The 13,276-nt window shown below is 41.8% G+C and overlaps 1 protein-coding gene across 2 annotated transcripts in view; it reads left to right on the top strand.

Moving 5' to 3' along the window:
- LOC128689936 (juvenile hormone esterase) overlaps positions 1-13,276 on the top strand; it is a 151,405-nt gene that overhangs the window by 57,961 nt on the left and 80,168 nt on the right. The window contains exon 3 of one of the 2 annotated variants that reach the window (XM_070088679.1): positions 7,894-8,058. The exons of the other annotated variant lie outside the window; for it this stretch is intronic. Coding sequence (XP_069944780.1) covers positions 7,894-8,058 — 165 coding nt within the window. The remainder of the gene's footprint in view (positions 1-7,893; positions 8,059-13,276) is intronic. 2 annotated transcript variants of the gene reach the window in all.

The raw sequence follows: 13,276 nt of genomic DNA, 5'->3' as shown, positions 1-13,276 counted from the left end.
GATGAGGGGAAAAGGGTGAGTGGTGCACTTAGGAGTCTGTGGAGACAAAGAACTTTGTCCTTGGAGGCAAAGAGGGGAATGTATGAGAGTATAGTTTTACCAACACTCTTATATGGGTGTGAAGCATGGGTGATGAATGTTGCAGCGAGGAGAAGGCTGGAGGCAGTGGAGATGTCATGTCTGAGGGCAATGTGTGGTGTGAATGTAATGCAGAGAATTCGTAGTTTGGAAGTTAGGAGGAGGTGCGGGATTACCAAAACTGTTGTCCAGAGGGCTGAGGAAGGGTTGTTGAGGTGGTTCGGACATGTAGAGAGAATGGAGCGAAACAGAATGACTTCAAGAGTGTATCAGTCTGTAGTGGAAGGAAGGCGGGGTAGGGGTCGGCCTAGGAAAGGTTGGAGGGAGGGGGTAAAGGAGGTTTTGTGTGCGAGGGGCTTGGACTTCCAGCAGGCGTGCGTGAGCGTGTTTGATAGGAGTGAATGGAGACGAATGGTTTTTAATACTTAACGTGCTGTTGGTGTGTGAGCAAAGTAACATTTATGAAGGGGTTCAGGGAAACCGGCAGGCCGGACTTGAGTCCTGGAGATGGGAAGTACAGTGCCTTCACTCTGAAGGAGGGGTGTTAATGTTGCAGTTTAAAAACTGTAGTGTAAAGCACCCTTCTGGCAAGACAGTGATGGAGTGAATGATGGTGAAAGTTTTTCTTTTTCGGGCCACCCTGCCTTGGTGGGAATCGGCCAGTGTGATAATAAAAAATAAATAAATAAATAAATATATATATATATATATATATATATATATATATATATATATATATATATATATATATATATATATATATATATATATATATATATGTATATATATATATATATATATATATATATATATATATATATATATATATATATATATATATATATATATGTATATATATATATATATATATATATATATATATATATATATATATATGCCCGCCGGGCAAATGCCAACAACAGGACACCCGACACCTCAAAAATCAGAGCCCAAATTAGCAAAAAATTAGAAGAGGGTAATTCTGTTGGAGCTCTGAGACTTATAACCAGTGAGGATACCATCGCTCCCAAGGACGTCAGTACGGCGCAAGCTCTGAAGGACACACATCCACCCAGGGCTCCCAGTACCAACATTGACCTCCCCGACATTGCAGCAGGCGTAGAACATCTAACCTTACAGGATGCTGATGTGTATAAAGCTGCTATGTCATTTCCACAGGGTTCAGCAGGAGGTTTCACCGGTTTAAGGCCTCAACACTTAAAACAAATACTCAATCCAGCACTTGGTGAGGTTTCAGAGAGGCTGCTGTCTGAACTCACCAAATTTTCCAACCTGTGCCTGGCTGGCGGTGTCCCAGAGGCCATCAGACCCTTTTTCTTTGGTGCCTCATTGTGTGCCCTCCGGAAAAAGGATGGCGGAATCAGGCCCATTGCAGTGGGTAACACCCTTCGGCGCCTAGTCGCCAAGGCTGCAGTCAGAAGGGTGAGTCAAGAGGCTGCTGCAATGCTGAAACCAACTCAGCTCGGTTTCGGCGTTCAACAGGGATGTGAAGCAGCTGCCCATGCAGCACGAGTATATATGAAAAACATGTCCTATGAAGAAGCCTTTGTCAAATTGGACTTTTCCAATGCTTTCAACTCAGTCAGAAGGGATGCTGCTCTCCAAGCAGTTTATAGAAAATTCCCTTCCCTTTATCCCTTCATAGAATCGTGTTACAGTGTGACTTCCAAACTATTGTTTGGGGACCATGAAATTGACTCGTGTGAGGGCGTGCAACAGGGGGACCCTCTCGCCCCCTTTCTATTTTGTTTGGTCATCAAGGAAGTCACAGAAACACTCTTCAGCGAGCTCAATATCTGGTTCCTGGACGACGGTACCCTAGCTGGCACAACAGAATCTCTCCTAGAGGACATCAGTAAAATTAAAGACATGGGAGAAAGCCTGGGCCTTTCTTTAAACCCCACCAAATGTGAAATAGTTTCTACCAATCAACAGATGATCCAGAATATTAGTGCCGTTTTACCAGGAGCACGAGCCATTGATCCAGCCAATAGCACTCTCCTCAGTGCTCCTCTTGGGTCCAATGCCATCGATCTGATCCTAGGAAAAAAAGTCTCAGACCTCCGGACGATGGAAAGCAGGATGAAAGACATTGACACACACGATCCCTTCTACCTATTCACCAGGTGCCTGTCAATCCCAAAACTTATCTATTTTCTGAGATGCTCCCCAGCCTTCAGCAGTCCAAAACTCAAGGAATATGACTCTCTCCTGAAGGCCATGCTAGAGAGTGTATTGAATCTTTCCCTTGACGATGGACAGTGGTTGCAAGCCTCACTTCCGGTCAGGCTTGGAGGGCTAGGAGTACGCAGATCCTCCCAGATTGCTCTACCAGCTTTCCTATCCTCTTCCATTGCATCAAACGAGTTGATAAGACAAATTCTTCCTGACACCCTCAGTGACTCAGCAGGAATAGAAGACCTTAGCTATGCCAGTGTCATCACCGAATGGGAGACTCTTGCTGCCCCAGCACCAAACCCTAGTGCAGCACTGGCTCACAAACAGTCAAGCTGGGATGGCCCAATTGCTGAAAAGGTGCTTGCCAACATTCTCAGGGCTGCAACATCAGATAGGGAGATTGCCCGTCTCCAGGCTGTGAGTGCACATCACTCCGGGGACTTCCTCCAAACAGTTCCCATATCGGCAATGGGAACGCGACTCGACCCTAAGACCCTCCGTATTGCAGTGGCTCTGCGCCTTGCTGCCCCAATTCACACAGAATATATGTGTATTTGCGGCGAAGTGCAAGCAGACCAATACGGTCTACATGGTCTTAACTGTTCCAAAACCAAGGGCTGGCATGCAAGACACAATGAGGTCAACGACATCATTAAGAGAACCCTTGCTACAGCTGGATGCCCTGCCGAGAGGGAGCCACGATCCCTTGCAGCAAACAATACCCACAACCCAGCAAACCGCCCCGACGGGATCACCATCTATCCTTGGAAGAATGGCAAGCTCTTAGCATGGGACTATACCTGTGTGTCCACACTGGCTGACACCTATATCCATCACAGTGTGGGGCGACAGGGAGGAGCTGCTGACCACAGGGAGGAGTACAAGATCAGCAAGTACAGGGACATTAGCCAACAGTATCAATTTGTCCCAGTGGGATCAGAGACCTTGGGATCATGGGGAAAAAATGCCACACGTTTCCTTAAAGAATTGGGTTCCAGACTCATCGACACCACCAGGGACCCAAGGGCAGCCACTTTCATGTTCCAGCGCCTCAGCGTCGCCATCCAGAGGAAAAATGCTTGCTGCATACTTGGCTCACGTCCAGCCTCGGAGGAGCTGGAGGAAATTCATGATCTTTGATACATTGTGCCATTGTATTCATGTTTATGTTTTTTTCTGTAAATGTATTTTGTTTATTAATAAATGTTCACATAGAATAAAAAATATATAGGGGGTGGTAGGAGAAGAAAATATTCAAACAGCTCCGGGGAGAACCTTGAGTTTTCCCTGAGGTACGTTTATTGTCTTCTCTGAGGATGAGGGTCCCCAGTCCAGCTATAGAGGTGGTACTTCCCTATATTTAATATATATATATATATATATATATATATATATATATATATATATATATATATATATATATATATATATATATATATATATATATATATATATATCATGGTTTATTAGACATACCTGAGAATTTATAGCTGACCCTTAAATGTCACCCGGATATCTGCATTCTTGATTGAAAAATAGCGTCTTTTGATGAATGTCACACATCCTCCACTCAGTCTGGAAGTTTGTAACACTCGCACTGTCACTACACTATTCTCCAATACTTGTCTTTTATTTCGGAGCAATATGACTACAGGGAGCTAGCACACTTCCTTGTATATTTTCTATCACCAAAGTTCAAATGTTAAGTGTCCGAACGATCGAGAACACACTGTTAAAGTTGCTTTGTTAAGGTCAATGCACGCGAAACACGCTTCTCACACCAGTTCTTATTTCAGTCTGATGGCCTCTGCCCCACTTGAGCCACAGCTGCCCTCGGCGTCTCCAGCCATACGAAAGATATGCTGATTCCAGCAGTTTTCCCTTCCTTGCCAAACTTTCAACAGGAAGCAATACAATATGCTTGATTTCTTGTTGTCTGGGAATAGACGATAATTCATGCTAGCATTAACTTGTAAATGAATTGGGTGCAAGGTTTTCCTTAACTTTCCTGCTACTTTAAGAAATTAATTCTCTCTCATTAACCCACATTAGTTGCAACACTGGTCAGCCATGACATGTCTTACTTGGCACCAGACACAAACATGTGTAACAAATTAAACTTGTTGATCAGAAATTAGATGACAATTGCCCTTTCTGAGAGGGTCGTCCCTCAGGGCTGAAAGCAGCTGAAAAGGGTAGAAGGGGCTGAAGGGGGTCGGTACCCCCCTCCTGGAGAAAATTTCTCCACACATACATTCGTACATACATACATACATAGATGCATGCATACATACATACGTACATACTTAGACCAAATTGAAGGAAGTGTTGGACACACTTTACAAAAGTGATGATGAGGTGAAGAAGTTGCTGAGTGAACTGGATACCTCAGAGGCAGTTGAACTTGACACCATCTCTCCATGAGTTCTGAGAGAGAAAAAATCAGAAACGTTATGTGTGCCACTAACAACAATCCTCAACACATTTATCGAAACATGGCAACTACCTGAGGTGTGGAAGATAGCAAATGTAGTCCCAGCCTTAAGAAAGGAGACAGGCAGGTAGCATCAAACTACAGACAAGTGTCACCGACATGTATAGTTTGCAAAGTCATGGAGAATCTTATCAGGAAAATGCTGGCGAAGCACCTAGAAAGGAATGAGCTGATACACGATAACCAGTACGCTTTCAGGGAGGGGAAATCCTGTGTCACAAATCTACTAGAGTTTTACGACAAGGTAACAGAAGTAAAGCAGGAGAGAGAGGGATGGATAGACTGCCTTTTCTTGGGCTATAAGAAGGTTTTCCCCACAGTTCTACACAAGACATTAGTGCAAAAACCAGAAGAGCAGGAGGGAATAACAGGAAAGGCACTACAATGAATCAGGTACCTGTAATGAGCGGGTTCCTTGGGCCTGTGCTCTTTCTGGTATACGTGAGTGACATGAAGGAAGGGATAATTTCAGAGGTGTCCCTCTTTGCAGACGACGGGAAGCTAATGCGGAGAGTTCAAACAGATATGGGTAAGGGTGGATTACAAAGGAATATGGAGAGGCTGCAGTCCTGGTCCAACAACTGGCTCCTGAAGATTAACCTCACAATGTGCAAAGTCATAAAAAATTGGGAAGGTAAAAGAAAACGAAAGAGTACAGGCTAGAGGGACCGAAGACTGCAAACCTTACTCAAGGAAAAGGATCTTGGGGTGAGTATGATACAGAGAACATCTCCTGAGGCGCATTTCAACCAAATAACAGCTGCAGCATATGGGCGCTTGGCAAACCTAGGAATAGCATTTTGACAGCTGAGAAAGGAATCGTTCATGACTCTGTACACCGTGTACGTCAGACCCATATTGGAGTATGCAGCAAAGGTATGGCACTCACTCCTAGTCAAGCACATCAAGAAATCAGAGAAAGTTCAAAAGTTTACAACAAGACTAGTTCCGGAGCTAAGGGGTATGTCCGACGATTAGAGATTAAGGGAAAATAATCTGACGACACAGGAGGAAGACGAGATAAGGACATAAAATACCGAAAGGAATTGACGAGGTGGATAACACTAGAAAGTTTCAGAGATAGGACACACCAAAAAAGGGTCGTAACTGGAAGTTGAAAACTCAAATGAGTCACAGGGATGTCAGGAAGTATTTCTTCAGTAACTGGTTTATCAGGAAGTGGTATAATCTGGAGAGTGGTGCATTGGAGGCAGGATCCAGGATCCATATGTAGCTTTAAGAAGATATACGGTAATGCTGATGGAAGAGTGGACCTAGTAGAGACCAGCAAAGAGATCATACATACATACATACATACATTTTTCTTCTACAAACAAATAGTCTCCCACCGAAATAAACTGTTCCCCAAAAAAGAAACACTTTCACAATCACTCACTCCGTCACTGTCTTGCTAGAGGGGCATCGATACTTCAGTTCAAAACTGCAGATATCCCCACCCCTCTTTCAGAGTGCAGGCACTGTACTTCCCACCTCCAAGACCCAAGTCCCGCCAACCGGTTTCCCCGAATCTCTTCGAAAATGCTAACTTGCTCACACATGCTTGCTGGAAGTCTAAACCCTTTACACACAAAACCTCTTTTACCCCTCCTTCCAAAGCTTTCCTAGGACGACTCCTGACAGGCCTTCACTCCCATATTTGTGCTCCAAGTCTCCATACTCTCTGAATGTCTTAACCACCTCAACAACCCCTCATCCATCTTCCGGATAATACTTTTCATAACCCCACACCTCATTCTTATCTCCAATCTACGTATTTTCTGCTTAATAGTCACACAATACATTGCCCTCAGACACGACGTCTCCACTACCTCTAGCCTTTTTCTTGTTGCAACATTCGCCCCCCATACTTCACACCCATATAAAAGAGTTGGTATAACTATACTCTCATACATTCCCCTCTTTTCTTCCTTGGATAAAGTTGTCTCCACAGACTCCTCAATGCACCACTCACCTTTTTCACCTCGTCATTTCTGTGGGTCACCTCATCCTTCATAGACCCATTTGCTAAAAGTTCACTCCCAGTTATCAGAACAAATAAATTTCTTCCATACTCCTTACCTCCAATCTGACATTCAGTGTTAAATTATCTAGGCCTTTTTGTTATCCTCTTTACCTTGCTCTTTCCAATGTTAACTTTTTATTTCTTTTTTTATATATGCTTCCAGATTCGTCCACCAAAGTTTGTAATTTCTCTTCAAAATTTCCCAAAAGCACTGTTTTACGAATCACTTAGTTGCATTCCATGTGAGAAAATGATTTACACCGTATTACTGAGGCTCGTTTTTTTTTTTTTATTCAATGCTTGTATTATTACATACCTGGGGGGGATATAATGAGCTTCAATTTTAGTGTGAATAAGAAATACATTTTTCATATTCTTGCTCATGGTTATGTGGTAAAGAATTAGCAATTTAATATCAGCGACCAAGATGTTGCTTTCACCTCTCGTGTTAGAACTACGAGTATACTAACTAATATTGAGTCTTCTTAGATTTTTTTCTATAAAATGTTCCACATATCTTATCCTTTTGAACTAAACATTGATGGTGCTGGTTTCTTGTTTACTAAATGTTGTGAACTGCAGAGTCTGAGAGCATGCAAACATTTCTTATACTGTACTACTATATACTTTTTGATATGGTCAAAATAGTGACATATATAAATAGATGACTGAATGTTTATGATTTTGATAAACAGTGAATTATGACGATGATTTACCTCTAGTTATAAATACTGCATATCTGAAAGAATGATAATTAACCTTCGATTTTTCTGCCACTTCATATTCAATGATATCAATTAAATTGTTTAAATAATCAAAAAAAAATCCAGTCCACTATGAATTCAGTAAAAAATAACATGCTATCATCAACATACCAATACATACCTTGTCATGACGACAAAAAATCATTCCGAGAAACGCATTACTTGATGAGATCAATATTTCCCTACTTACTGAAATATGTGAATACAGAAACATGTATGACAAATATTTCCATCTCATGGTACGCTTTTCTGATTCAACAGGTGCCATGTGCAAAACTTCTCCCTCATCCTTTAATACTGCACTAGAAGATATTTTAAGTTCTATCATCCCGCAGGACCCAGTGTCACCTGAGCCATGGGTAGGAGTGAAGGACGGGTCAAAGATTCCCAAATCATGTCTTCAAGTTCCTTTTGGACCTGCAAACCAGGGAATAAAGGTGACTTCTAGTGAGCTCCTAGGTTCCGAGGACTGCCTGTACCTCAACGTCTTTACTCCAGCGGTGAGTAATCATGAATTTTTTTCTCGATACAAGGAATTCTTCAATACCTGTTCAACTTTTGGACGAAGACCTACTTACACTAGTAGATGATCCCACTGTGATCTCGCCTCCTCCTGTTCGACTCACCTGACTACAGTATAAGCCACTTCTCCGGTCATATGCTGTACTATCTACAAGAGTATTGGACTGAACACATCGATTCCAGGCTAAGGGACTGATTACCTCAAACTCCTCCTCTCCTTACCCCTATCTCCTTTGTATTGGACTGATGAAGCCAATAGGAGAGGATAACATTATTGACCAACATGTTCAATTGAAAAGAGAAATAAAAAAGGGGATTAGAAAGGCTAAAGGTGATTATGAAATTAGAGTTGCTAATGAATCAAAGAATAATCCAAAATGATTCTTTCAAGTGTATAGGACGAAGGTGAGGGAAAACGTAGGACCCATGAAAATTGGGAATGGACAGCTGACGGATAACGAACTGGAAATGTTTTCCCTATGTAATGACTATTTTTTGTCAGTCTTTACACATGGAGGACGTAAATGAAATTCCCTTTGTAATAATAAGTATGATCATCGTCAATAAAATCATTAGCTAGATTACCCCAATCGAGATTAGAAAAGTGTTCCTTAAGCCCAATATAATCGGCAGAACAAAAATCTAGGACTTTTATCGTATTGTTCTTATTCTCGTACTCCCAGGTAATATTAAAAGTGGTGGATTTGTGATCACTTGCACCAAGCTCTAGATTATTTACGAGGGTTTCTTTCTCTGACAAGACTAGGTCGAACAAATTATTACCTCTGGTAGGCTCTGTTGCACACTGTTTCAGAAAACAGTCCTGAACTACTTCCATAGTCACTGGATTCCAGACTACCGGTCAAAGATGTCCAGTCTATTCGACTAAAGATAAAATCCCATCCTTTCACTTCATTATTGTGTCTAGAAGCCCTAACAATTTCTTCCCAAAGAAGTCTCCCTTTATCGTGATCAAAGCCTGGATCATCTAGAATTAGCTTTTCTTGACCTTCTAGAAACTCTACCCAAAGAGATTCTGTTTCTTATGCATTTTTTTTATACCTGTTTTTATGCAACAATTTATATTTTCTCGTACATATAATGCAACTCCACCCCTTTCTCGTTATATCTATCTACATGGAACAACTTAAGCCCTTCAATATAACACTCAGCAATCATATCCACTCTTTAAATTATGCCATGTGTCAGTTATTGCAATGACATCAAAGTTCTCAGCACATGCTACAAAACATAATTCATTAATTTTATTCTGTTACTCTACGACTGTTCTTGTGTAGATTTATGATCTTAAAGCTTAAATCAATATTTCAACATTCATTATTCTCCATTACCTCTAACTAATCCTAGTTTAAAGCCCTAACAACATCCTAAACTGAGCTAGCGAGAAAACATATACCAACCCTAGATAAGTGAACCCCATCCATGACATACAAGTCATTTCGGCCATAGAAATGGTCCCAATTGTCAATGAATGGTACTGCATTATTCTCATAATGTTTGTCCATTCATTTCCAACACCCCTGCTTGGCAAAATGCCACATATAACAGGGCTCCCCCTCTTCTTCCTAATAATGTCTATTACTGCCTTATACCTTCTATCTAAATCCTCACTTCTATGCTTGCCTAGATCATTGCCTCCAACACTGTGGCAGTTAATAAGAATGATCCCATTAACATTGTGATGCTGTAAAGCCGGCTAACAACATCCTTCATCCCTGCCCCAGGGAAGCACACTCTCTGTTTCCTACTCCTATCCTTCAAGCAGAAGGCCCTATCCATGTATCTAAACTGACTGTCCCCAACAAGTACAATATTCTTACAATCCTTGTTATTTTTCATTGCGACATACCCAATAGTCGACTCACATTCGTCTGGTAGCACAGGGAAAGTGTTCAAAGTATCCACAGCAATCTCTTTCTTCTCTATCGTTTCTACCTCACAATTCTTCAACTTGTCCCATGCTGTATAGCCACTGCCCAGGTTCCCTTCTTGACCTGAGGACTCAAAACGGGAGGACTACTTCGAATCCTCTTGTTTTCCTCCTTCAATCTCTGTATCTCAAGCTTAACCACCCTCAATTCCTCTTTAAGCTTCTGGTAAAGTTGCTCAATGGAGAGCATCTCGGTTCAGTCCACAGAGAGTACACAAGACACGTCTTCACTGTACACTAGACAAGTCTTCAAATCTGAATTGGGATTAGTCACTAGTGGCATTCCACAAGGATCAGTTGTAGGCCCTCTATTGTTCATAATTTGCATTAATGACCTTGACGAAGGAATTACAAGTGACATGAGGAAAATTGCTGATGATACAAAAATAGGCTGTATGATTCATACTGAAGAGGATACTAATGAACTCCAGGAGGATTTGGACAAATTAATGTCTTGGACTGTGACATAGTGAACTAAATTGTAGATAAGAGTATCTTAATTATCCCCCAGTATAGCGTACAATATATAGTGTAGATATGGGAATATCTTACAAGCGACTGGCACTAGCGAACTATTGCCAGAGGTCCAGTGAAGTGTGAATAACGGATGAGTAATTACTATAGTCGCTAGAGATACAACGAGTGGTGGTAGCATTGAGGTGCAGGGAATCACAGCATACATAAATTGAGCATACAACCGTTACCTCTACTAAACAGGAAATAAACTTTTCCATAGAAGTGTAGGGGAAAGTTAGCATAGGCCTAGCTGCTGTATAAATAATAAAACAATGATCCCAGTATAGTGCAGTGAAAAGTGTATTTTGAAAGAATATAGTGTTTATCCTTGAGATAAACAGTGTACAGCACTACATAAAAGGAAATTAAATAATAATAATAAAAATAGTGAGGTGTAGCAGTGTGGGTAAGTCTTGCCCTCACGCCCACCCTACACCCACCACCCACATACTGCAAACTTGGTTCGTATAAATACATCTTGCATATTAATGGCACCAGCAAGAGAAAGGTAAAGTGGAAATCAGTTTTCTTCCGTGGCATACAGAGTGTAGTAGGATACAGACAGGATGTCAGCACAGTATATCTGTGGGACATGTAAAAAAAAATCCTTGGAAGGAAATCCAGAATCACATGCAACCTATGCTTTTCCAAACACCATATCTCTTGTACTAGACTAAATATAGCCTCAAAAAATGACCTCGAACTAGCAAGGTGTTTCTGGTTGTGCAATAAAGATGTAGAACATTGGGTAGGTATCAGAAAGGTACTAAGGAGAGTAATAAATGATAAAAATAATCAAGAAAACAAGGATGACCTCTTGGATAGTCTACCAAAAATATATAAAACATGGGAGCAAGAGATAGTGTATTAAAAAATGCAGAATGCCCATACCACAACAGATGACTCGAAACTATCTAGTCACCCACATAGTGCTAAACCAGACCCATCCCCCAGTCATAGCACTAATACCCACAGTGCTGGTGTTGCCCCAGGCTCAGCCCCCAGCCCCAGTGCTGACTCAGACCCAGCCCCCAGCCTAACTGCCAGCCCAGACTCTACTAGGGACCCTACCACAACCACCACTAAAACCGTAAATATACAACCATCATTGCACAAGACCGAGGCCCACAGTACAGATGATGGAGAGGAGTCTCCTCCTTCTTCCTCTACTGGGGAAAGTAGATGGAATCCAGGACGGGGTGGCCCTGGCTTGGATACTGAGGATTATAGTGCAGTCCCAGAACCTGCAGAAATTGACAACACACCTCTCAACAATTCTCAACCAAAGGTGAATTTGTGCAAATATTATGCTTGGGGCATCTGTAAGCATGGAATATCAGGAAAAAAAATGGGACATGCAACTTTGAGCATCCCAAAAAATGTAGTGACCTCTTGTCTAAAGGAATGTGTCGTTCTTCTTCCTGTACTTTCTTTCACCCAAAAATGTGTCACTCCTCGGTCCTACAGAAGCAGTGTTACAACATCGACTGCCCTGCATACCATCTAAAAGGGACCAGGAGGCACAGACCCCACAAGACAAACAATAGTAGCTATGACAACCCAACTCCAGGTGATTTTTTAGTGGCAGGAAACGGAAAAAGAAAATAGAAGGAAATAAAAATAGTCCACCACCTTGGAGCCTTGTTGGACTGGAGGCGCAGCCAGTGGCCACCCATGGCCCTCCAGAATTACAAGTACTGATGCCATAACAAAATCCCCCCAACAAACACAGAATACAACCTCGTTAATATTTGCTAATATACAGAGCCTTAAGCCATCCACCAACAACAAAATACCTTTTATCAGTGGACTTCTAGAGGAGTCTAATGCAATGTTTGCAGCCTTCACAGAGACTCACACAAAAGATCACTTTGACAGTGAAATATGGATAAGTGGTTACAACCTTTTTAGATGCGAGAGAATGAACAAGCAACAATGGGGGGTTGGCCTGTATGTCAAAGAGTCCCTCACCTGCATAGAGTTGCTGAACACCACAAATGAGGTAGTTGAAGTTCTGTCAAAAAAGATCGAGAACCAAAACCTAGTCATTTTGGTTGTATATAAGCCACCAGATGCAACCTCACAACAGTTCAAGGAACAGCTACTGAAAATTGATTACTGTCTGGAAAACCTTCCAGCTCCATCCCCAAACATCTTACTGCTTGGCGATTTCAACCTAAGGCATACAAAATGGAAGAATGAAGCAAATAATGTTATAGATGAAACAATCCCCGGAGGTAGCGCAGATGAAAGGTCACACACACATGACCTACTAAGTATCTACGAAAAACACACCTTAAGCCAGCAGATAGTGGAGCCAACAAGACTAGAAAACATACTTGACCTTATCTTCACAAATAATGAGGACCTGATAAGAAACATAAGAATATCAAAAACAACTAATTCCGATCACAACCTAATCGAAGTCCAGACGTACATGCATAGGGGTCCTGATCAAAAGAATGCATGTACCTGTGAAGGTGTCTTCACAAAATAAACTTCAACAACAAGAACATCAACTGGGACCCGGTAAACCATGTCCTAAACAAAACATGTTGGGAAGATATCTTAACTGACATGGATCCAAACCAGTGCCTTGAAAGGATCAACTTCCTGGCAGCTGAAGCATGTTCTAGGCATATTCCCCTAAGAAAGAAGAGCAGGAGTAAACTGGAGAGAGAAAGACGCTCCCTCTACAGAAGACGACGAAGAGTCACTGAGCTCCTCAG

The sequence above is a fragment of the Cherax quadricarinatus genome, chromosome 25 (assembly GCF_038502225.1).
Source record: "Cherax quadricarinatus isolate ZL_2023a chromosome 25, ASM3850222v1, whole genome shotgun sequence".
Taxonomy (NCBI): domain Eukaryota; kingdom Metazoa; phylum Arthropoda; class Malacostraca; order Decapoda; family Parastacidae; genus Cherax; species Cherax quadricarinatus.
This window is presented reverse-complemented; position numbering and strand designations above follow the sequence as displayed.